This window comes from Harpia harpyja, chromosome 17 (assembly GCF_026419915.1).
Source record: "Harpia harpyja isolate bHarHar1 chromosome 17, bHarHar1 primary haplotype, whole genome shotgun sequence".
Lineage (NCBI taxonomy): Eukaryota > Metazoa > Chordata > Aves > Accipitriformes > Accipitridae > Harpia > Harpia harpyja.
Window position 1 is genome coordinate 28,279,062 of NC_068956.1, and position 27,225 is coordinate 28,306,286.

General features: G+C 35.9%; 1 protein-coding gene across 6 annotated transcripts in view; it reads left to right on the forward strand.

Moving 5' to 3' along the window:
* NBEA (neurobeachin) overlaps window positions 1-27,225 on the forward strand; it is a 511,508-nt gene that overhangs the window by 241,047 nt on the left and 243,236 nt on the right. For all 6 annotated transcript variants that reach the window (XM_052812195.1, XM_052812196.1, XM_052812200.1 and 3 more), the window contains 2 exons: window positions 3,825-3,886; window positions 16,930-16,994. In XM_052812195.1, the coding sequence (XP_052668155.1) occupies window positions 3,825-3,886; window positions 16,930-16,994 (127 nt within the window). The remainder of the gene's footprint in view (window positions 1-3,824; window positions 3,887-16,929; window positions 16,995-27,225) is intronic.

Genomic DNA, 27,225 nt, shown 5'->3' on the forward strand with positions numbered 1-27,225 from the left:
ATTTTAGTAATTACATTAGCTTCCTTAATGGCATTTGATACAGATGGTATAGGAAGAACTTATCTGCAGCTGAAGAATGCAGGCAACAGTTTTAGTTTGAATTGCATATAGTTTTTCTCATTGGAGTTAAGGGGCGGGGGGAGAACTGAAAATAGATTTGTGTGCTGTCCTCAATCAGAGAAGCCATTATTTATTTTTCAAAGTTTGTTATCATTTTTGTTTCTCATTATGTTAAAACTAATAAAATTTTGCACACTCTCAAACTCTGTCAAATCCTGCAAGATGGTAAAGAGCAAGAATAAATACAGTTGTGGGTGCATTTGGGACTTAGGAAATTGACCTTTATTCTGATTCATGCTACAAATTCTATTTTTGGTTTTATGAAGATACCTCAACGAGTTTGTGTTTTCTGTCTGTAAAATGGGAGCAGAACATTTTCTTCCTCCTTTTTTATTTTTGTCTGTTAAAATATATACTGTCTGCTGAAGGAAATTATTTCAGTGTCTGTACCAATCCAAAAGTGAGGCAATTAACACAAGTAGGCCTTCCTAGGACAGAGGATCATGCAAATTTAAAAACCAAAAGAGTATTAAAATTATCTTTTTTCTAGTCTATGTAGGATAAGTTAAACACAACAGGGATGGTGATCCTTCCTTAACTTACTCCTACAGCTTTTGATTATGTGGGATCTTCATAAACAAGAGATTGCATTCGGACAGTTTCTCCTAATAGCCAGAAATGGATTTGTCCTCCATTAGGTCTGGTCTGTTTTTATCATTCTCTACTATTGACTCCACAACAGCTCTGACAGTAAACTCTGAAGATTAACTGTGTTTTGTGTAACAGGGAAAAAAATCTTTATTTATTTCAAATCTTAACTGCTTAATCAGGAATAAGCAAAAATGGGAAGAAGCACAAGGGACACAAAAATAGAGCCCTTGGCAGCTAGGAAGGAAGAAATGGAGAAGACAACGGAGGGCACACACTTCCCCTCATATGATTTGAGTGGAAGGAGTCCCTGAAGTGGGAGTAGGAGGCTGCTAAGCAAGAAGCTTATAACATGAAATGGTGGCCCTGCTGTGAATGTTTCACGTTTCTGTATTCTGTATTACTTCAAGGAATACATGGTATGACTACTTAAAGGTGAATGGAAAGTATTTCTGTTTCTTTTTCTTTCTTCCTACCCATCAAGATGCATGGGATTCCCCATTTTCTGTCATGGTTACTCCTATTTTTGCTTATTTGTAACTAGAGTGCTGCACACTTCATTTCTGCTGTAGACTGAGCTCTCTGCAAAGGATATTCCTTGCACCCATCTTTGACACCATGGACTTCTTTTATGAGGCTTTCCGATCTCCCTCTGTATTTCCACATGTGAAACATGCTACAGTCTCTAAGATAGTTATTTGTTTCTTTTTGACATGAAAACCAGCCTCTTGGAATGTGAAGGTTTGAATCCTACTGGTTATGAGAGGTGTTAATAGCTATTTTCAATGGGTTGTTTCATCAGCAGGCAATTACAGAACTGGTTACAACTACTGGGTGAGCTGATGCACTAACCAGATGTCAGTTCTGTATCCTCCTCTTTCTTTTTCTGAATTGCACCAAAATCAGTCCGAGTCTCCTTTCCGATGCTAGAATGCTACATCCAAGCTTGCAGTTGATTAGATGTGATATCCAAAAATTACCAAGTGATGTCCAGACAAATAGAGAAAAGACATCAATTTTAGGTCAGACGACCACTTTCCTCAAGCCCATAGAATCATCAGGCTATTAAAAAGTTAGATATAGTATATAAAAATTCTTATTATTGTAAATAGAAAATTTTGTGCTAAGGTAGTTATGACTTCCTTCAAGTCATTAGGTTTCATTAGGTATAGAGCATTTGTGTCATTAGGACTAGAACATCATTGTTACTGGGATGATAACCATGAGTACTTATCCTAGCTTTGTGCCATTTTAGGCATGTTTGTTTTGGTCCGTGCTCCAAACTTTTTTCCATATTGTTTGACGCTACACAGTGCTATAAGTATCACCAGCTGCCTTTGAAAGTTCAGAACTTCCTATTTAATGAATTAAGCCAGGAAATACTCATTATGTGTTTCTCTGTAAAGTGTACATTTTGCATTGAGTTTTCTCTTCTTTTGGGAAACCTGGTGAAAATACAAAGAAATTACTGCAGATGCACAAACATTTGTTATGTAACTTAGTTGGTCTATTTTTCATAAGTGTGTATGATGTTTATTCTGGATAGATTTGTTCTTTTGATGTAAAATCAGAAGGTAAAGACATGTACAAATTTTGAAGACCATAGCATGGGAATATGTTTCTAAGAGCATTATTTTGCCTTGATCATGCTTTAATACACCTGAAGTCTGATTTTGAAAGGTGATAAGTGAGTGTGTGACAGGAAAGGTATTTTTTTTTAGTTTTACAGAGTATGAGGTGGATTCATAATAAACCAGAGAACATTCTATGATAAAATATTTGATATGCCTGTGCTACCTGCATCGGCTTAACTGTAGAGTTCAGTCGTCTTTGTCAGCTCTCAAACAGGGGAGGTAGCCTGCAGGTGATAAGTATCCCATTAATCTTTCTGATCCTCTAGCACTTGAGCATGAGAATAGCTGATCAATTACAGCAATTGTCTCCCTAAATGAGCTTTGCACATCTGCCTCTTATTTCATTAGTTAACTGTCTGCCCATATATCTGATAGAATGGAATCCTAGTGGCTTCTTACAGCTTGTTCTGTGTTACTATACAATAAGGATGGGGTTGTTAGCAAAATGGGCACAAAAGGGTATTTATCCTCTACCCGCAATAAATATACGTGCTATTGTGTAGGAGTGCTTTTGTCTCTAATCGCTGTTTGTAGAAACCTACTTAAAGCACATCAGTTTGCTTTTCAGCTTCCTATTTAGTCCTTAGTTGTAAGCTTTATAGTTGTGAATTTATCCTTTTTATAACACAACCAAAGTGTTTCCATGCCCTAAACCATCATATCAATGTCTGTATCACTTCAGATAACAGAAGTGACCATATATAAAGTTAACGGTAGAAGTGTAATTTCCTCCTTGTCTCTTTACAATGCATCTTTAAAATACTTACATATGATATCCTTCTCTTGGAAAGTAAATTTGCATTTCCAAAGCTGCAAACAAGGATTTACAATAGTGGCAATGCAATGTTATTAGGTATTGATTATTTAAATTAAGTACAAAACAATGGATAACGGTTACGCTGCATAATTCAAGGTTTGTTTTAAGAAACACAGCCTACAAATTATGAGTTATAATTTCAATAAAAATAAGATTTCACATGAATGCCTCTGTCATTAATACTCAAGGTTTCAATTACAGGAAAATCAATTACCAGATGAAAATTAAAATAATTTCTAAAGCAGAGGCCTTATTCTCTACCTGTTAATATCTGATCAGTTTATTCTTAAGAATGTACAGGATTTAATGTTCAAAGGTTGTTTTCTTATGTTTATCGTATATTAAATTGCTTTGGATTATACAGATAGGTAGTTAGTTGTTTATTTAGCTAAATAGTGAACTAAGCTAAATGCCAAAAAGACTTAATTAAAAAACATTCTATCCTGAACATGGTACAGATTATTCCAGGTAATTCTTTGATGCTTTCTCAACATTTAAATATGTTTGAATCTGAAATTCTCAGATAATTGTGCTTGAAACTTGTTTCAGTGAATTTGAGTGATAAAAAAATATACATTACTGATGTTTTATGGAATTTCTGAAACCATGTAGCTATAAGTAAATATCGCCAATCTTTTAAATTCATTTTTGACCATTTATTGCAGGTCTGGTTTGTATGAAGTCGAGTACTTCAGTGGTTGAACTTGTTATGCTGCTTTGTTCACAGGTAAGACATTCTCTGGTTTTAATTGTATTAGTTTCTTTGCATAGAGCTGGATTACTGCCAGCCTAAGAATTGTATCTTGCTGTTTGTTTCATTCTTCCATTTCAGTATAAGAAAATACAAATTAATCTCTTCCGGTAGCACATAAATTGTAGGGTTTGGTTTTTTTTATACATTCCATAGTTTCTCTATATCCAGAGGATATACAACACATATTTGCATTTGTTTTGTAATAGTGTGTGGATGCACATTATGTAATTTTTCTGTGTATTGAACTATCTTTCAAACCAGTTCTTATTTAGAACACATAAATAGGATACTGTTGTCATAATTTTATGTTGAAATCTGTGTTTGGATTAGTAATTTTTTAAAACCTTACTTTGTGGTGACTTCATTACTTTTGATATACCTGACATAACTTACTGGATATTTTATGTAGCTGTCAGTATATAAAAAGCAGAGGAACATGGTTTAGGCAGTCCTCAAGAACTGGCAAAAATGGAGTATTTCTATTTAAAAAATGCTGTGATTAATTATTGTTTCTTTAGCGTAGCAGTAATGGGGTTCTCAGAAATCTGAATCAATTAACATTTTGAATTGCTTTCACAAGTAAAATACTCAAAACTAAAGTAATTCCTGATACTGTTTGGATTGTTTAGATCTCAATTTTAATTTTATTTGTTTTGACAGAAGTGTTGTTACTGGCTAATTTCATATATATAGCCTTTTACTTTGAACTGCCAGTAATAAGTTGCCAACAAACATTTTAGGATTTTGTTCATTTTGTAAAATATAAGAAAAATACGATGGCCTAACAGATCCAAATAACTTCACAAGTTTTTACACTTCTCTAAAGGCTTATTAACAGCATTTCATTTACCAAGTTCCCCACAGATTTATAATACCAGTTAAACTCAAACCAAGTCAGTATATAAAATGCCCAGGTTAACTTGTTATATTATTACCGAGGAGAATTACTTGTTTGTAGCTTTACTTGAGCATTCACATTGAGAACATGCACCAAAAATGTACTGAAAACAAATGAGTTTCTAGGGGTAATTGAAATGAAGATTGACTTTTGAGGAATCTGTCTGAAAATAATTAACATTTACTACGGATTTGGGGGGAGGGGGTTCCAACTTACCTGCTGCTTGCCAGTCTGTAGGTTGCGTTTCTTCAAGCTTGTGTCATAAGGAAATCATTAAATCTTGTTTTCCTTTTTTTTTTCCCTCTTCCTTTTTTTTCTTCCTCTTTTAGCCAGGGTAGATATTGGTTAGGGAAAAGTAAAAGAAAAATACATCCCTGGCAGGAATCCTCAGTGGGGTTTGAACTTCAAACCTTCTCCAGCAGGGCACTTGAAAAATTTGTTACCTAATGGTGAAGTCCTGGGTTCCAGGAAAATTCCAAAAGATCCATTAAGGCTTTTGAGCTCTATGTTCATGTCATGCAACTTTTTTTTTCTTTTTTTTTTTAGCAGCTTTTGAAACATTTTCTTGAGGGAAGGAATAACTTATAGTCCTTTCTTCCCTAGCCTCTGGTTTTACTGCAGTTCTCAGGAATGAAGTGGAATGTAGCATTAGGGTCTAGTGTCTTTGATGGCCTCATCATCTAATCATAGGTTTAACATTACTCATTTGCTGGCTCCAGGAATTCCTGCCATTAAGGGCCCTAGAGATGAAACTTTGCCTCAAATATTGATTGAAAGGAAGAGAGAGAAATTTAAGCTCTTTCTGCAATGCTTTTTCTTTAGACATCCCAGTAAAGCTATGTAACAAATGCAGCTAAATCAATTTGTTATTTTTATGACTATTATACGTGTTATTTATTATTTTTAAATATTTGACTATTTTAAAAATAAGATTTATTCTATACCTGAAATAATGTGAAGAGCCTAATCATTTTGAAGTTTTGAACATTTATTCATTTTCTTCAATGTTTGCTTGGGAGAGCTATTTTCCATCTACCCAATTACCTGGGGAAATTGCAAGCTTTTAGTTTTTATACCCCATCTGATACTTCAGGGTTGTTTCCTTATCTTCTAAATAAGGAAGATTTTGTGTCCTGATGTCCATTTATTACTAAGTGCTTCAGGAGCTAATGCTGTAATGTTTGTTGGTGATGTTACATGTTTCTACAGGAGCTGGTCAAGAGGGGGCTGTAGTGGTGCAAATTGCATTCTCCTCCCCTCACCTTCCTAACTCCACAAGTATTGCTTCTGTAAATTGCATCACCACAGAATATTGTATTTAATCCTTTAGGTGTACTAAACAATCAGGTCTGTAGTGCTATTCATCTGCAGGAAAAAATTTGTTATTTTTTTCTGTTTACATTTAAAACAATTTGTCAAAAGAAAACACGAGGTAAATGCTATAAAAATACCAATACATAAAATAGCTAGAAGAAGAGAATGGCAGACATATATCGTAATCCAGCCTATAGATAACAGAACTTGGAATTAAGAGTTTAGGAGATGTTGCCCACAGCAAATGAGGTTAACTCGTCTCTGTAAAAAAGAGATAGTGCGACCTGAGCTTTTCCATATGATAAATTCAGTAATATGAACTGGAAAGACTATATAAAGTACTGCGGGTTTTTAGTAATCCTAATGTAACTGGGGCTTTTTTTCGTAACATGGGTAAATCCTTCATATTCAACTTGAATGACATTTTACAGATTATGTGGGGAAGTTTGAAATGTGTCACTCAAAAGATAGATGAAGATATTAAAAACCTTTGAAAAGTACAATTTTGTTTGCACAGAACAGGGTAACTTTAGACATTGAAAAGGAAAGGGAAATGCGAAGTTTGTTTTCCTTTCATTTGCTACAGCAAATTAGATGCTTTTATGCTCTTTATGTTGGAAATTCCATGTTAACGACTACAGATTAGCAAGGATGTCAGATTTTTTTTTTCTTATCTGAGCTCCTGAATAAAATCAACATTGCCAGCGGCTCACGTCCAAGGTATGGTCTAAATTTACATGAAATATCACATTACAAATATCTGAAGGTACATGTCATGGATAATTCAGTTCATGTGGGCAGCCTTTTAGACTCTGAGGGATATGCAATCAAGCCTTTCCCCCAAAGGAATTTAGAGTTTCTGTGAAAAATACATTTTAAGTTTTAAAGGAACTCCTGTAGGGATAGTGCATCATTTGTGGGTTTGGGGAAGAACGAAAAGTTCTACTCTTTGTATTTTCAGACTCTCTCTCATGCTGTAACTTGCTTCCCTGCACCCATTTTATTTTTTCCTAGTATCACCTACTTCACTAGATTAAAATTTAGGTTAATTTGAAGGCTTTACTTTCTTTTTTTTCTTATATAAACCGAAAGCATAGATCCAAGGACTTGAAATATACTTTTTCTAGATAATTGATAATAAACATATAGTGATTTTTGCTTTTCATGAAAAAGGCATTTTCATTTGGATTTAGTCTATTTTAACATAAAACGGATGAAGATGTGTTATGTTTGACAAGATCTGTGCTTGATTAGCTGGTCTTTGTTCCCTCAGCCTAGTTGAGCATGTCACAGCTGTGTTGCTGTTGGAGTGGCAGATTTCTTCAATAAACTATATGATTTTTTAAAAAAATACATTAATTTTTGCAGTGTAGTTCCTTCTTACAACAGACATAGATTTCAATTACTTTTTTCTTACTCTTTTTTTTTTTTTTTTTTCCCCTAGCCAAAACACTACAATGGTTTCTAATTACTTCCAGATCTTTTGCAAATTTTTCTCTTTGGGGATACAGCTTCTGCAGAAACTGAATGATATTATCCCAAAGGAGTTTTATTTCATGCCACTTGTATTTTTCTGTATCTTATCTATGAACAGGGGAAATTTATTTTCTTAAACAGAAAATACTGCCGTAGTATTTAAGACATCTTGCTACTTGACCTGTTTAAAAATATAGCTATTACAATGGATAAATGATTACTTTGGGAAAAAATGATGTGTCATTTGTGATTGTAGAATATATGTAGAATATCTGAGAAATTTCAGGATTTTGTAGTTTTCAATACATCATTCATTCTATTGATTTCCCCTCCCCCCATGTTGGAAGTTTGATCAAGAGTGTAATTCAGGATCCTCCAAAGGAAATATCAAAACTAGAATAAAAATAATCTGCTTCTGAATCACTATGTTGAGGAAAAGGATTTCTTTTAGATGCTATCCCTTCTAAATAGGCCTTTATAAGAAAAACTCTGTCAGGAGTGAGGAAAAGGATACACATAACCAAGAAAAGCTTTACTTAAAACTGGCAATTGAAACCTGTTAGGAGATTCTCAAATAAATGATAACACACAGTCCCTCTTATAATTAAGCTGTAAATACATTCTGTAAATTGTTTACTTTTATGAAAAATATAGAACTTAAAGTGCCTTAAATAAAGCAAACTATGCCAAGAGTGTATCCATAACTTGACAAACTCCAGTATGTAGTTAACGGGTAAACTGAGCTTCAGCTAAGCCTTTCAAACATTGGTTAACAGTGTGAGCCTCATAAACGAGTTGTGTCTGTCCACATTGTCTTATCTATTAACCTGGAAACTTAGAAGCTGCTTGGGCTGAATCCAGTCTGTCTCTCCATATCACAGGCAGCCATTCAGTACATACTTAATCAAAAAAGATCTGTGAAGGATCTGCTCCCATGCAGCACAGCCCATAAAACACTTTCCAGCAGTTTGACACGTGTAAAACACGGTGGTTGTATACCATACATATATACTATTGCCCTATACTATAGCAATGAAAACTATAAGGTGGCAAAATGGGTGGGGGGAAGGCGAAGGAGTGCATTGCCTGTTGTCCTAAGTGGCAAGAAAAAATTTGAAACATTATCAGGAAATTAATCCCGCTCCAAGGAAAGGTGGAAAAACAAACAAACAAACAAGAAAACCCCAAAAGATATGCCTTGCCTGTGCAAGTTCGAAGGAAATTCTCACCGAGAAAATTTGGTGATAGGTTTAGCTCTGAGAATATAGGAAGAGCCATCAACCAGGCACTGAAGAGATTTCAGTATGCACTAGCACATCTAAATGTGCATTCTGGAACTGGCAGCTGCCCAACACAGAAACCAAGCCGAAAAAGAAATCCTTTTCTGGTTCCTACAGCTGACCAGAAGAAACCCTGAAATATGGGATTCATACAATAGAAACACAATCCATCCTTCTTGATACTAAACATATTCTATTCAAGGCTTTCTGGAAAATTTTAAGTAGGAATTCTCCTGCTCTGCTGTACAGTGCCTTCGCATCAAGCACCATCCTCAGAGGTATCTTACCAGGCTCCATCTTAAGACAGTTAGCTTTATTTCTGTGCTACACTGTTTGTATATCTATTTTACATTTTAATTTTATACATTATTAGAAACCTTTTAATTTTCATTATTGATTTATTTGCAATATTTTTTATCTGTTTACTTTTGTTGCCAGTATTAGATTTAACTTTAATTATGCTTGTTGGTCCTTATTTATTCCCTCCAAAGGTATTCCTAGAGTTCTAATACTCCTTAATTTTTGTTTGATCAGTGATAGCTCCTTCAGAGTAACTGCTATAGTAGCACACTAACGGAATTGTTTGCTATTTGTCTTTTTGACACCAACTACGGTAGGAAGGCTGAAGACAAGTTAAATAATGACTGCTTCTCTTAAATCTAAACAACAATGAACCTTGACTTAATCTACTTAGGAAATTAAGTTTGATGTAACTTAAATGGTGAAATTAAGGTTGGTTATGCAAATTCCTATGGAGTTGTAATTTTTTAATCTTTCTTTTTCCTAATAATGAAACAAGTTGGATATTTTACCTTTGCCTGTGTTTTCCCATTTGTCCTGTTGGATTATCCACTGTCTCTGTATTTGTACCAGTGCATCTAGAAGGAAACAATGCTGCATATTGTATCACTGCAAAAGTCTGAATTAAGATTTGATGTAGAAGGGAAGGACACATAGAAACACACATGCAAACATACAGAAACTCATTGTTTAAATAATCCGTTTTTCCAGCATATCTTGAAAACATTTATCCTAACAAAGTTCTGGACCTGTTACACGGCTTCTGTCCTGCAGCTTCTTCTCTGCTAACCCCACTTTTGTACCAGTGCTGATATAAGATTAACTTGCAAACACATCTGAAAACGGTTCAGATGTTTGTTTCCTGGTTTAGCGGGTTAAGCTGGCTGAGACCCTAATTCAAAAGCCACCTGAGCTACTTAAAGAGAAGGATTCCGGATTGCAAATCCGGGAGCACAGAGCAGAAGGGAGAAAACGCCACTCGTGTCTTGATGGCAGCAAGCTGTAAATTCAGATCTCTGCATCTAATGGAATCATGCTCTTAGGCTGCAGTTTCAATGATTGCCTTAGGCTTCTCTCTGGCCCAAATCACACTGGCAGAGGTATCGTATCTTCTCCATGCTTAGCTCCATATTCCTGCTCGTTCCTTTTCACCAATACATGCAGTGGTGGAAAAACAGTCACATCAAAACAAAAAGTCACTCTGGATAAAACAGTAATTTTTAACTGATAATACTTCTAGAGTAGCCATGAAAGCAGTAGCTCATAGCAGGTGGCAAGTAGGATGGCTGGGGCTGTAGGAAAGAAAGGCTGCCTCTGTGGCAGTCAAGAAAAAAGAAAGGAATTTTGGCATTTGATGTGAGAGAAATAAGTTAAAAACCCCCAAAATCGCAGAGATTGTCATACACTGGACAAAGCACAGGAAAGGTATATGAAAATGTCAGTCATGTAGCTCCAAATTGAGGCTTTGTAACTTCACTTTTTACCACAGGCTCAAATTTAAGTTCAATAAATAAAGTCTTTGTAGGTGAAGCGAGTACTTTCTCTAATATTGTCATCCTATTTGGACTATATAAAGGTCCAGCAAGAGAAAAACAACATTTCTACTGTGTCCGTATCCATTATCAAATGTGGTACAGCTTAAATATGTACTTATGTTCTGGTGTTGATTTGGGGCTCTTCACAATCCAGAACATGGCCTAGACCCACATAGGTTGTTATACACACTTAGTGTAATTTCCAAAACCAGAAATGAACTCCAGTACAAGCTACAAAGGAAGTAAAAAACTTTTTCCTTTATATTTTTTTGCTCTAGAAGTTAAGTGGTTTGGGAGGGGGGAATGTTTAGTTTGTTTGTTGTTTCACCAGTGTTGCTCACTTGCTTTATAGAATTCTGGACGTTTTCCAAAAGATGGTCATTTTGCATTATCTTTTTTTTTTTTTATCCTAAGGGGTATCAGAGAATTTTCTTGCGTTAATTCCTTGTCCATGTGTGGAATGTCTTCCAGCCCAATCTCAGTCTGCATCTCTTGGCCGTCTGCTTCTGATAATCTAGCTTTCGAATGTAAACCATCAGTGTATTCTTTCCTACTTGTTGGGCAATTCTACTTTCTTGATTAGCCTGCGAGATGTCCTTCCAGACCCGTGTACACTCAGAAAACTACTTCTGTGGTTTGCCTTTAGTAATAAGCAGGAACTCTTCTTCAATATCTTACTTACGCCAGTCATCATGGAACTTCTGGTCCTTTCTCTTGCCTGTCCTTGTCAGAGTATTTTTGTCAAAAAATGTCAAAGAATACATATATTACACATCAGCGAGATGCTGATCTGAACCTCTTCTAGATTCATGGCAAAACAGGCAGGATCAGAAAACTGGAAGAATTACTTTCCCCATATCCTAATATGGCAAGGTATCTTCCCCTGACTTCTCTATTAAGTTGCCTACAACTGAGAAGGATCTTCGATCAGAGGAAAACACCTAGAAAGTCACAAAGACTCAGCTGGTATTTCTTAAAGGGCTGAGAAAAGGTGCAAAAGCTCATTATTGGATACCATCATTATTAATAAATATACCATAGTTTTGTGGGGTTTCACTACATATATAATGGAGACAATGTGAGGAGTAGTTTTCTGTATATCAAAAAGTCTTCTCTTTAACGGTGCATTTTTGAAGACTTCAAATTAGTTATCCACCTCTAACATCAGAAATTGAGTAATAAGCAGACTGGCTTTTAGGATTAATAGCCATATGTAGCAACACATGTTATTAATAATAATTTTAGTTTCTCTTAAATGAAGAACTATTTTTCCAGTCAGGAAGTAAGCTTTAGAAGTTGTGGAGATGTGTGTATCTTCTGTCTGTATTAGAAGATATGCAAAATTTCTACAAGGTGATGAATGTTAATATTGTATCATCTAAATAAATTTGGCCATTTCCCCAGTGTTGTTTGGATAATGTAAATGTTTTTGCAATTGTGGATTTTTTTTCTTCTCTTCTAAGATACCAATGAAATGTTCCTCTGGGAACGTTTGATTTCATTTCCAAGATAAATTGGGCAATTACCACAGGTGATCAGAAGGGCAATGTGTCTGTGTGTTTCCAAGAGAGCGAAAAATTAACATATTACTCCAAGTCAAGAAAATACAGGAAAAATGAGGCTTTAGTCTTGTGAAAGTGAAATCTAAAACTTCCTATTACCTTTGCTGCATTGTTATAGTCATATTCATGTAAATAGTGTTGTGAAAGTTTCACGTTATTTTCCTTACTGTGATTTGGCCAGAAGCCCAGTGTATTCGAATACTTGCAGATTTGCCTTCCAGGAGGATGTCGTCAGTCATTCTGCAACTTCCTTATTGTGGGAAATAGTCATTTTTAAAATGGATGACCTATCATAAAACTGATCCCAAATTTACTTCAAAGAGGAGACCAAAATATATTTTATTTATCATCTATCAGCAGTACACGTGTGAGCATGAGAGATGGATAAAGGCAGTGAAATTGGAATTCTTAGATCTGATTCTCATTCCAAACAATAATGGAAGGTTTTAAGACTCCAATCTTTAGATAAATTCCTCTAGGAATAGTATGGACAGCCCTATAATCATAAAAACTGTATAATCCTCTCAAAAATTTATGAGTAATCTGCTCAAAAATTTCTGAGGCTGTATCTTGAAATCAATTGGCTTTTCTGGTTTTACCTATTTTTAATGGACATGGTTTTCTACCATAAAGAAACATTTCCTTCAATCTTGTAACGTTTCCTTTGAATCCTTCCTCTTAAATGAAGTAAAGCAAGTTATTGGTGATTTTAGAAGGTAACTTCACAACATGGAGTTCAAACCCAAGCTAAATTACATGCATGTTATGAATTGCAAACACATTTTTATAAAATTTCCTCTTCCTTCTCCTGATAAAAGTGTTTTGATTGAAGAATTGAGGTATCAACTGAGTTGTTAATATCTTAGACTAGAAAATTCAATAACTATTCAATATGACAAAAGGAAAAATATACTCAGATTAGTTTAAGACATGGAGAGAAGAGAATTCTATAGAAGACACAACTGATCAAGACAGTGGCACCTGTAGTGGAAGGAGAATTGTGGGGTGATTACTACACCAGGTATATGTTCATTCAGTAACTGCAGTTTGTTGAGAAACTTGTAATTTGTGACACAATTTTAGACTTCCTTGCAGAAAGTGGAAAGGGTAGAGCTCTCATGTAAATTATGAAAACTCTGAGAATCACTATTCATTTTTTATAAAGATCTTATGTCAGATTTATTATTTAATTTTTAATATTATCACAAGATTTTTTAAAAGACATTTTGTAATCATCATGAATAAAAATTAAAAAATAATTGTAAGCAAAAGTTGATTTGGAAAGAAGTATAATGTAAACTAAAAAAAAGTTCTTAACATGCCAAGCCTAGTTGTTCCTTTTTTGCTCCTTCACTATTATTTTTTTACCTGTGCAAATTTTCTGGTATCAATTTAACATGTTCCTAAATTTATTAATACTGTCTGGCCTCTTTGGGGTTTTTTTGTTGGTAGTGGTGGTGGTGGTTTTTTTAGTGTACCAGGGATTGGAGAATTTTAAAGAAATAGGACTGGGAAAATACACTCAGAAGTAAAAGTTGTAAGAATATCACAGAATAAGAAAATGTACGTCCTGTTTTGAAAGAAAAAAAAACAACTGTACTGTACTGTGTTATGGTTCATTATTTAGAATTTTTAGCCTTTTGCTCTTATCCTAGTTTTATTCATCTCCTGTCTTCCTCTGCATGGATAGTTTCATAACAAGATTCAGTCTGAACCTTCTGTCAGGGAACGTGTACTGATGCTTTCTGAATGCAGTGATGCTTTTCAAGCAACAATAGAATAGAGGAAGACAAGTTAGGTGAGGGCAGGGGGATGGCAATTGCCAATATCGTAATAATTTAGTACATTTTTTATGTCTTCAATAGAAGTTTGCATAATATAAAATACTTAGAACATAGCCATACTGGACAGTAATTGAACTGAATGTCTAAAGTTATAATGTTTAGTTATTGTGTAAGAAGACAATTTTTTTTATTTGTTTCAACATGAATAAATTTAAAGCTCTTGTTTTATGGCCCAGAAGATTCAGGATATGAACTACACCAAAACCACCTGAGGTGTAGTGCACTCATTCAAACGCTTAGCTGCTAATAACCAAATGTCTATGCTGTGATTCTACTTGCCTATAGCGTAAATTTTCCAACCACCATCACTGTGTCCGTCACATTGGGTGTTAATCTTTTTGCTTCTTCCACCTTGAGGGTATGAAAGATTTTCTGTGGAATCTAAGATAATATAAACAAAATTGCTGTACATTCTTTGAGCATATAACTCCACACCTTAATCCAGTTCTTAAAGTGCATGCAGTCATCTGAATTGCAACTGTAATGCTGGCATTTCTAAGTATTTCAGTTTATTGTTTGGGTCTTCTAAAAAGAAACTGGAAAAAAGAAAACCAGGTGCCTCTTCACAAGTACAGTTCACCTCTCAGGATCATGCATTTGTTATATTAAATTATGCCTAAAACTGAGAGGAAATTGTAGTAGTAATAATTACTCCCTTATTTGTGCATTAATGGAGGGTTGGGAGTTTATAGTGAAGTTTGTAGTAGCGAGTTTGTAGTGAAGCAATGAATGAACCATGAATCTTGCTTTCTTTCTGTTTCTGCATCATTATGTTTTCCACTAGTTTTTGGTAGATAGCTGGGCAGGTTTGACACATTTTTATTGTGAATAATTAGTTTGGATAAATTGATGAGATTTTCCACCTATGGAGACATAAGAAGAGATTTGTTTGCTTCCAAATTTGGTATCTAATGGCTCTTTAGGCACTTTAAGATATCTCACCTAAAAGTGAGATTGTTAGCCATTTTGGATGTCCTGGAGTATCTGCAACATTTGCACTGAGCAGGAAGATCTGACAAAAGACTTGCAAGAATCTCTTGGTCTTTTACAGACACAGGTAGACCCCCTGTCTCTCTTTAAAAATATAATTAGCATTCTTTCTTCTAGCTGTCTTAGGAAGCCTTTTTTTTTTTTTCTTCTCTCTTTTCAACTTCTTTCCTGAATTGTAGTCACACTAGTTCTGCTCTCCTGACTGCAAAGTTATAGCAGCTGTGGTGCAGAAAATCATCTCAAAAGAAAATGCTAATAGGGGTTTTTATAGTGTACAGTAAAAGGCTCTGATTAAAAAAAAAAAAATAACGCTACACCTCAAATAGTATCTGTAATCCAGGCTGTTGTTTCTTAAAACGGCACTAGGTGCCTATGTTTAGGCAATTGAATCCTTTCCTTCTTAGTTTCTCAGAGTGACTTTGTACTATACAGGGGTGATTTAGTTGTATCCAAAAACTAGATCATTAGGCTTGCTTCGGTTACTGGATTTGGAAAAGAGAAAAATCAACAGCACTGAAGAAAGGACCTGTTACAATGGTTTTCTAGCCCACAAGCTAGAGGCTTGAGTGCTGATACTCCATCTTCCCTAGTCAGGATTTACCTACTCAGTAATGGGTTAAGAGTATGTTCATTATTTGCGTATTTTGGTAGCTTGCCTCTTATAAAACCAATCATGAATACGAGATTATTGTTCTTGGGGGTTTTTTAAGATGCATGACTTGATGAAATCTGTGAATTTTCATAGGATCAGTAAGAAGCACCTTGCTGATTAGTGACTAGTTTTCACAACTATTCTTTGAGAAAAATTTCCTTATCTGTGCAAAGCTATCTTTTTTTGCCCATATCAGGAAACAAGCATTGGGAATTTCTGCCCAATTTTCTAGTCCTGGAAAAAATGAAATGTAAGGCAGAATAGTTCTGTAACTGTGTCTACCCATTTTTGTTTATAATGTGGTCTCAGACTACATAATTTCTCTCTGAAATGTAATCCAGCTATTGTATTTTGATTTTTTTTTCTGTATTATGAAAAGGAAATGTTTATTACTCTTAAAGAAAAGTTTTAAGGAATTATCGCAAAAGAAAGTAATCTTTACTTGCTAGAGAGGTAGCTCAACCTTTTTGCATCTCAATTATCAGAATTCTGTTGGTATGATAGAGCCAGTGGGTTGTATGGCAAAAAGCCGTTTGTGATGCATTGAGAATTTTCTCTTTAACTTAGTGGTACATGAAGTAAAATTTATTATCTTTTAATATCTGTTAGGTGGTTTAAATCAGTTTTGAAAGTTTATCTTGGAAATTCATGTGAATAGTAAAAAAATTTTAAAAACTCAATTTGTTATTAGCGACTGGTTTTGTTTTAATTTATAATGTGGAAGAAACAAAGATTGAACTCAAGGAGGGGTGGATGGTATATAGATTATTGCCTGCCCTATATGATAAAATGTACAAGGTGTAACAGTGAAGCAACGTGAAGGAACTACTGCTGCCATACTTTGTTGCACTTAATATGTTAATTGGGCAACTGTATGAATTGGAGAAACACGATGTGTTTTTATATTCTTTAGACAAGGAAACTAAAGCTTGCTTAAGGGTGAAACAGAAAACATGACCACCTAAAACTTATTTGAAAATCAGAATGAATTACAGTTATTAAATGATCAGGTCATTCTTCTTTGGGGAAAAACGAACAAACAAACAAAACATTAAATTAAGAAGTTCAGCCTAAATTCAAGCTCCTCAGGAAGTCATCAGGGTCAGCTTCAGAAATGTGGTTTAAAATCCTTGGGTGTTGATCATGTTATATTTTATCTTCTTAGGAATGGCAAAATTCTATTCAGAAGAATGCAGGACTTGCATTTATTGAGCTCATCAATGAAGGAAGGTAATGAATTTTAAAGCTTTTGAACAAGTAGTCATTTTGCATTTATTCCATTGGGTGATAATACTTCCTCACCATCTGTTCCAAAAAGATTGTGAAAAAGCCATTTTAATTAACAGATTTATTATATAGCCACTTTATATACTAAATATTTCATTTGGAAATGTGTAAATTTTGAAAATTTTGTTTATTGACAGAAGGCAGTAGAGCTCCATGAACTGTGTATAGGTTTGGGTTTATTTGAGAATTGAACCACCGTTTTCCAGAGCAGCCAGGTTGTTTCACCCAGACAGTCCAGGGAGCCCAATCTGTAAACCCATCTGCTGCTCCATCTGTTTTAGGAGCACAGCATTCATTGTACAGATGCACTTCTCTATACTATCATTTCATGAGGAATTATTTTATCTAGAATTCCTGGTTCAATTTAAGTCCTGTAAAACACACAGGACATTATGTTTATAAGACCTGCCTTGGTTTTGAAAATTGTTAAGATACTTTATTATCAATCCTCAAGTAATTTTAATTCCGTATGTATCTTCTAGTCTGTGCAATGTTTGTCAGTACTTCCAGCCAGCAAGCTGGGCAGCAGAGGGGGACTCTTTGGCCTTCCTGGTAGGGGAATGCCAAAGACAAATGGAGCCACTTGTGTAATGTGTGTGACTCGTATTGGCCAGTACATTAAATCCATTTGAATCTAGATGTCTTGATATGTGCAGCTGAAAAAAAAAAAAAAAATACAGCAATATGCCTGTTGAAGAGATGTTGTCGTTTTATGTGTGGTTTCTTTTTTTCACTGAAGTATCAGATCTTCTCTTTATTATAGGATATTTTTTGTCTAGCTGATATTTCAGTGGTTAAATCATGCATTCATTTAAAATGAAGTTTAGAAAACATCAGAGTATAGGAATATAGGAATATGAGTATCTGCAAAACAGGAGCATGTAGCTTATTACCCAATTTTTGGTTGGTGTAACTTCTCTTAGATTCCCTGCGCACACTGAACTTACACCACAATATAGCAGTTGGAAGTGTAGTCCTTTCATTGGAAATTCTTCTTGCTACGAAGTGGCAATATGAGTTTACACCATAATAGGGCTCACCTGAGTGGGTCATATACTGCACATTATACAATAAATATTACATGGTAATAGACTAAATAATTATAGTAAGCTTATGTTCTTGGATAGTAATATACAATCCCATTTTGACCTTTTTTATTTTCTCAGCCAGGCTGGTGAGTTCAGATATTATTGCATGCTCACTATTGATAAAATGCTCATTCTGAACAAATCCTACATCTGCATATTTTTAGCAGTCAGGTGTGAAGATATCGGTGGACACTCTACTCCCCTCTAACAAAAACTTTTAAAACAAAGTAGTATTTAAGAACTTCTGCTTAAATCCAATCAAAGGAATGTCTAATCAAACAGCCCTTAGACACATGTTCCTCCATGTACTTTTGTCAGAAAGGTGTTTTTAGAACAAGTGTGTGTGCATTACTAGAACGCTATTCGTTGCAGTCAGTGCATTTGTTTTTAATTTACCCTTTCGGGTATAAAGATAACAATCCTTTAACTGGAAATTGTTATAAATATTTATTCTACTTAATAGCTAAACTTGTGAATGCAATTCATCAATCATAGCTAGAGAATGCAATTGTGCAGTTGTCAACAATTAACAGGACATAAACAGTTGATGAATGTGCAGCTGAATTAAAGTGCTCCCTAGGATAACCTGAAATTATAAACTGGATCATTTAAAGGAATCTAACAAAGGATCTTTATAATTAAAACAAAGCAGGGTTAATGGGATGTAAAATTGCATATAATCGCTGTGCAATAATGATTGAATTTTAAATTATTAAAAGGAAAATGAAGACTAAGAATATTTCGAAGGACATTCTGGATAAGATTTTAAGAGACCTAGGTAATAATTCAACAGTTTTGAGGGAGCTTTTTCTTTTGAGCGTGGAGGAAAAGGTTCAGATGTAATGCAGAGGATCATAGTTTTTATAATCTTCAGTTAGATATCTAGCTGGTTTAATATATGGATGCTATAAGGTGATTTTCCGAGTACCTAACTTAAATCGTTTCTGCTTGAAATAATTCAAGTGCCCTTCTGATCTTTGACTTTATTAGAAATGTTCTGAAATAAAATATTTCAGTTTAGTTGTAGTAAAAAAAAACCCCAAACCTACATTCCTGTTACTTTAATAAATTGCATTTTCATTTTAAATCAGTTGATTTACTGTGTGTGTTTGTTCTTGGTTTAGATAATATTTTGTTAGGAATGTCTGAATGACACATATTTGTAGAATTCAGCATACAAACACTCTGATACAGCTTTCTAAAAATAGGAACTGTTATAACAATTTTTAGTATAACGAGTATCTGACTATAGATCTAAATTAATACTTTCAAGGCAAACATATGCAAAGATGTTTAATTTGGAAGTGTAGAATAACACTGTCTATAATATACCTGAAAGATTTAGAGACATCCTGGTTATGATCCTGAACTTTATGCTTCTTTTTAATCAGTCTCATGCTATGAATATGTGATGTTGAGGGTATCACACACGTCAAGAGCTTCACTGATTGCAGCTTAGTTAGGATTTCAGATTTACATTAGGGTATTCACATAAGTAGGCTTCTTAATTTAAGAGCTGGATGCATCTGCAATGTTGGCTGTAAAAGCAGACATGAAAAGAGTTCTTTAGGAATTATGTGGGAGGGAGATTACAACCCACATTTAAGTGGGGTGGTGATGGATGAGGTCAAAAGCGAAGGGTGCAGGGTGATGAGAACAAGAGGTAAGGTAGGAGCACCTGCCTCAAGTAAATATGTACACAAATGCATACAGCTTGGGAAGCTAGCAGGAGAAATTACTCCACATGCAATCACAAAACTATGACATCACTGGAATGAATGAGATTTGGTGGGACAGCCTGCACTGCATGACAGAAATGCTGCGATGGACAGATACAAGTTCCTCGGGAAAGATAGGCAGAGAAAGCAAGGAGGGAGCGTTGCCTTCTCTGCGAAGGAGCAGCTCAGATGTGTGGAGCTCTTCAGCAGGATGGATGGCGGTCTGGTTGATAACTTGTAGGACAGGACGAAAGGAGAGTCCAGTAAGGGTGACACCATGGTGAGAGGTTGTTACCTACCACCCATTCAGGGTGAGGGAAAAGAAGAAGCATTCTTTAAACAATTTGAGGAAGTATCTGGATCACAAACCCTAGTTCTCATGGGGATCTTTAACCTTCCTGACAACCTCTGGAAGTGCAACAAGGTGGGATGCGTGCAGTCAAGAAGATTTCTGGAAGGTGCTGGGAATGACTTCTTGATACAGGATGAACCAACCAGGAGTGACACACAACTGGATCTGCTATTTACTAGCAAGCAAGAATTGGTTTTGAATGTGGTATTAATGGCACCTTTGGCTGTAGTTACTATGAAATAGTGGAGTTCAAGATCCTAAGGGAAGTGAGGATGGAGAGTAGCAGAGTACGGATTTCATGAGTGCAGATTTTACCTTATTCGGGAAACTGATAGGTAGGATCCCATGGGAGGCAGATGTGGCGGTCAAGGGAGCTCTGGAAAGGTGGTAGGCCTTTAAGTACAGCATCATCCAAGTGCAAGAACAGGAAAAAAAGTAGATGTATCAAGAGACTGGTTTGGCTAACCAAGGAAATTACAGTAGAGCTCTCATGCAAAAAGAGACTACACAGGAGGTGGAAGTGGAAGCAGGCTAGAAAGGAGGAATTTAGCAACATTTCTTGAGCATGTAAGGAATTTTGTCAGGAAGGTCAATGCTCAGCTGGAAATGAGACTTGGAAGAGATGTCAAGGGCAACAAGAGCTTCTACCACTCATTAGTAAAAGGCTGACCAAGGAAAATGTGTCCCGTTGCTGAATGGGATGGATGATTTAGTCACAGGTAAGACCGAGATGCTCAATGCCTTCTTTGCCTCAGTCTTCACCAAGCTTTCTCAAGCCTCTGTCTTTAGCGAAAGGGTTCAAGGAAGAGAACTATCAGCAGTGGATGAGGATTGAGTCAAGGATTCCTTGAGACAACTCGTCCCATACAAGTCCATAATACCTGATGGGGTACATCTGATGGTAGTGAAAGTCCTTGCAAGGCTGATCACTGTTGTCTCTGAAAAGTCAAGGAAATTGGGGCAGGTCACAGGTGCCTGGAGAAAGGCAAATGTTGCACCCATTTTTAAAATAGTCCACAAAAGCCAGAGAACTATAAGTTGGTCAGCTTTTCTTCTGTCCCTTGGAAAATCATGTAGCAAGTCCTTTTGGAACACATTTGTGGCCGCATGAAGGAGAAGGTAATTGAGAACAGTCAACATAGATTTACAAAAGCTAAACCATCCCTGACCAACCTGTTTGTCTTCTATGATAAAACAACTAGATTTGTGGACACAAGGAGAGCAGTGAACATCATTTACCTTGACATTGGCAAGGTTTCCCACTGTGTCCCACAATACTCATGTATTAGAGTTAGAATGCTACATTCTGAATGATGGACAACTAAATTAGGTGGAAAACTGGCTACACAATGGGGCTACAAGGGTTGTGGTTAGTTGGTTGTACTCTACCTTGATGCCTTTGACAAGTAGAGTATCTCAGGGGTCTATCCTGCCTAAGAGATGGAGGTTACAGATCATTATCTATTAGTCTTTCAGAACTGGATCCCTACCCTCATCTTCAATTTCCTTCCCCCTTTATGTGTTCACAACACTCACCTCTTTAATGAGATGACCTTGTCCCTTCATTTAAAATAATTTTCTTTATTTTTTACAGAATTTCCTCATTTTAAATAGCAGGAGTAGTCTGCTCATAATATAAATTTGAGGAAACATGAGACTATATTTCATCTCAGATTTAAAATCGTAAGCTTTGTTTCTGTAATTTCATCTCTGTACCTAAGTCTGCTTTCTGCCTTTAACCATGAAAATATGTACTTTTGCATATCCACCTACCTGGACCTCCAAGCATACTTAAAATTCACAGGAGGCCTTTTTCCTTTAAACCTTGTTTTGTTGAGAGGTTTCACTAATTTCCTGGAAAGAGTAGCAGAATGTTTAAATAGACTGGAAATTTGTGTTTGTTTAAATTTAGATGAATTGCTGATTAAATCCTGAAAGGAGGCTAATAAAGACTGACTTACATTCTTTCCATGTTACCTCAACTAGGATTGTTGGGTAACTGGAGCAAATTTTCTTTTGGACATCCTCTGTTGCAGTTTGGCAGTTCTGATATGTTTGGTTTGTGGTAAATGAGCTCACAGTCATTATTCACTGTCTGCAATACTTAAATGTTCAGGCCCTGTGTTAAAAGGTATATCTATGGTGCCATTTGCCATATTTGATTTATGACATGCATTTACAGTTGGATCCCTAGATACCCCTTGAAGAACTCGTTTAGTAGTTGGGTCCAAGAAGGATGGAGGAAGGATGCTGTTCCTTGTTTCTGTCTTGACAATGACCTTGATCACAGGAACCTTGAGGTCAGAATGGGGAGCTCACCTGAATCAGCCAGGAATGCGAGATACTTGGTCTTCAGACGTCATGGATATTATGTAGCTGAGGGCTACCAGAACAACAAGCAAAGGATTCCAGTCTGATGTACAAAATCCAATATATGCAAATCCAGGCAGAAAATAGCACTGGGGAAGCAGTAGCACTCAGATACAATACATAAATAAGAACAAAGGTGTTTGATTATTCTGTTTTTGACAGATGTAACCAAATTCTGTTCCTGTATTGTCACCCTCGCCAAGTATAACTTTTTGATTGGAGGAATCCGTTATCAAGTGTGAGTGGCTGTTTTATGGAAATTCATCCTAAATGTCATCTTCCATCGGTAGAGGATTCCTGTTACAGATACTTCTATAAAACTGGACACTGAATGTCTGTATTTCTGCTCTAGCTGAGGTGTGAGCTTGAGCTCCCTGTTAGATATGCTTTTTTATAATCTCATATTTTTTACTACAGCTGTCCTTGCTGTATCTCCAGACTAATAGTCAGGTTGTGTGAGACAAAGCATACATTGTTATGGTAACCATCTATGTACTTGTGGCGTCAGTACACCTGGAGTTCTGTTAATCTGTTAGAGGTTTTGAGGCATCCTCTCACCTTCTAGGTTTGTCTGATCCAGTCATATCTCAAAGGGGAGGCTCCTTGTGAGATGCAGGTCATTTCAGTTGGAACTGCTGGTCTTGCGTCTTTACTGGCTGGTCACTATTTCAAAGAGATTCCTCTTGATTTAGAAAATTCTTATGCAAAATAGAAAATCTTTATGCGGATTGGAATAGGTTCTTCACTGTCAACTCTGAGTCTGTTATAGCTTCTGTGGCGTTTCTGAAACATTAATAGTTACCCTCCATGAAGTTTATCTTGCCAATGTGCTCATATTGTAGTCCAGTAGCCAGTCTTTGCATGCTATAATTTCAAACTTTTCTCTAGTAAATTCTTCATCGCTGCCCTTTTGCTAGAAATCAGACCCCTGTGTTAGACGTTACCTTCTAGAGTTTATAGGAATTTACTTTCAAAGTATGTATAGCAGTACTGCATCTTGTAGAACTTCAAACTCTTCAAGTTAGACCAGTTTATGAATCCTATAATAGATACTAAGTGCAACGATAGGTTTCATTTCTTATGAATGCCATTAAGAGTAATAATTGTCAAAACAACTGTGTTTGGTGAAAAAGTGGCATATTTCCAGGCTGCTTCTTGGAAAAATTAAGCTATGGGCATCTGATGAAAGTAAGTCAGAGAAACATCTGTTTCCCTGGACATGTGAGTTGGCAGAACTTCAGGAATGAGTAGAGGAAACAAGACCTTAGCTAAATTATAACAAATGTTCATTTTGTAATCTGTTTTGAAAATTGCTGCTTGGGAATGATCTGCTTTTTTAGTTTATCTCAAATGAAAGAAAGATTGGGTAACATAAGCACAATTGTTTTATCTAGCAGCGTAACAGCTATGAGCCTTCTTTCTCTCTGTGTGAGATTATTACTAGGAAGAACTGAGTGCAGGATAGCAAAGTCAGTTTAGAATAGTTAGTGAGATATGAGTTTTCATCCTTCAATTCTGATAGATGTATAAACAGCATGGGTTGTCACAACCTATCCCAATCCACATCTAAATGTGTTGCAAACATTTTATGTTTTTCACATGTTTCCAAGACAGTTTGGGTATAGTCTTATCACTGTCTCTTTCCAAAAATCTAAAAAAAAAATAATAATAATAATTCTCCCAGGCTCTGGCTATTTACCTGAATGAATTCTTGGAATGTGGAAGTCTGCAATCCAGCCTTTTTAAACCCCAGTATCTGAAAAACAGGGGCTTCTGATTGATTACATGTACTTTTTCACAGTTTCCTTTAACCTGTAAGCACTCTGGACTTCTAAAGTAACCTTGCTGAGGACAGAACTCAGGAAAGCAAGCCACATTGATTTAGAATAACTTCTTACCTACTCCTAAACAACATTTGCAAATAATTCATATTTATGAATGGACATGTCCTGAGATGTACTCTCGCCCAGTCTGCTCTCACTTGTGAGTGTGAAACTCTTCGATATTTAGGTAAAGGAGAGCCTGCCATTTACTTTTATTCCTACAGATACTTAATCCCTGTCATGCTTATTGTAAAGTACCAGCATACCTTCATTCTAGTTTTTACTTCCATTTTCCATATGTTCAGCTGGAAACTTCACAGCTATCTCTACAGAAAGCTCATTTCCCTGTAGAAGTATACCAGGATTTGAGTCAGGAGAGATTTCAGACTGCTTTGTTGGTAGATTCCTTACTGAAACTTGTTTGATTCAGTCTAAAAACAAATCAAACCCATTTCCTAGTAAGGGAGTTTTAGCTGTGGTTCATAAATTTGTGGGCATTAATAGAAATCAAGCTTGTCTTGGTAAAGAGAAACCATAAGTTATCAAGTCCGTGTTTAATCTCTGCCTTATGCGGTAAGAATTGCCGCTTAAATGGGGTAAGATTTTTGCTGGTCGTCAGATCCTGGTTGAGATCAGCTTAGCTGGGGAAGGACACAGAAGCACACTTGGCTTCAATTCTGGTAGGAGTTTCAGTGGTGCAACTGAAGAAGAGGTCACACAGGATAAAGCCAAACGTTATTCTAGGTCAATGCCTTTTTTCTTTTGGTAAATCATGAATTACTGGAAAACACTATAAAAAGTACAGCCAGCCTGTGGTGACACTTTTCATACAACTCCTTAGCCCTTTGGGAGGACTACTTGTGTAGAGATTAATAAGGATGACCAGAAGGCCTGATTCATCACTGGCTCAGCATCAATCTATCTACTAGGTCTTTTGAGGGTGGTGCTTACTAAGGCGGGATGAGGATTTACAAGGGTGAATGAGAACAGGGGGTATAATTCAGTCACAACAAATGTTCAGTTGTCAGTGATAAGGAGATCTCGCTAAAGAACATGTTTTATTTCCAAAGGAGTGTAAAAATGGTACTGCTCTCAAACTTCAGATCTTCCCTCTGTTTAGCAAGTATATATGCATTTTGTGCCTCAAGCTCCTTCTTACTTGGATTGGTTACTCCAGTACAGGATGATGGTTTGGGAAAGATGCAGAGAATAGACTTTTCCCCAAAAGGGAGTGCTCTATAAAAATCTGCAGATGAGAAACAATTGGGCAGATGACTGAAATATCAATCAGGATATATTGGGTGGGTGTCAAACCTGCATTAATATAAATATTATACAATGTAATATGGTACATAAAGATTTTATAACGTAACAGTACATGGAGTTCACGTTCTTGAGAATATATGCTAAACTGTTGGTTCATCTTTTGGAAATGTCTGAGGAGTAAAAGACCAATCCATCACTGAAATTTTCTTGTACAAAATCATAGAATATAGGGCTAAGAAAAAGGAAAACACAATTCCAAAATTTCATAAGAAAAGGTGTTTCCATTGAAATAAGTCAGCATTAATGTTAGTATGTCAATAGTGACTATAACTTGTCTAGAATACTGCTGACAGTTTTGGCTGTGCAGTTGCAGAAAACATAAAATCAGGCAATCTCTTTTACTGTTTCGCCATACAAAAAGTCAGAGAGCTCATTTACTTAGCCTAGTAAAATAGGGATAGATGGAATATCAGAAGGTCAACAGAAGGAAGAATTGTGTAAACCTAAGGGCAACATTTGCATAAAAGTAAAGCTGAAGAATACATTTGGATTGGAGAGTAAAAGGGGTCTAACTTTCAGAGGACCTTCCAAAGCTGTGCTGGAGGCAAGAAACTTCATCACATTTTCATAAACTGAAGACACATTTCATGAGCTAGATTTCATAAAAATGCCTTTCATAAACTAAAGACAGTTTATGAAAGAGTTTGTATGACGTAGCTGCATGTTGCAGTGAAGGAGTGAATTTGCTGACTTAGAGGTCCTTGTTCCTTTCTCTTATTTGCAGTGCGTGAAAGGAGATTTTTTTTGATGTACTGGGAGCCTTTGATACTACTGAGTGTGAGATTTTTCCTGGTTTGGGATCCTTTCTGAATCATTTCTACTGGGGTCTTTTTGAGAATCCTAAACATAGTTGTAAGCACTTTTTCTCATGCCAGAAAAGTCTGAGGGGGTTTCTTTCGTGTTGTGTTTTTTTTTTTTTTTTAATCTTATGCCATCCATGTGTTTGAGTTAGTAAGGTTTTAGATAAATTGGTAAGTATTCAAAGGATGATGACATTACCACGCACGTTCATCAGGTGTAACCCAGTTACAACAGTATGCTGTGTTGTGCTGTGCCTATATGAATTTGAGGTTCAACCAGAGTCAGCTGGCTATGATTTAATCCAGATATAACAGGAATAGCACTTTTGCCATCTTTTGCTTGGTAGAAGTATAGTTTGAGAATACAGGATAACTTCCCATGAGAAGAAAAAATCAGTACCAAAAAATTCTTTTTAAGTAGTGTTTTTGTATTTCAAGAAGTAGCAAGTTTCCTTGAACAAGTACATCCAGCACATAAGCAAGTTCCTTTGCAAAAACCTCTGTAAGGCATTGCTTCCCTGACCTCGCAGTAGCTGCCTTTCCTTTCAAAGCTAAGATGACACATTTAACTGCTTTAACTTATTATGCTTCTGTTTTCTGCCCTACATCCTTGCACTTACAAATCAAAACATCCAGGCCAAAGCTTCTTTTGGAAGCATGCAAGATTTCTAAATGATGGCTTAGATTTTAACCCTTC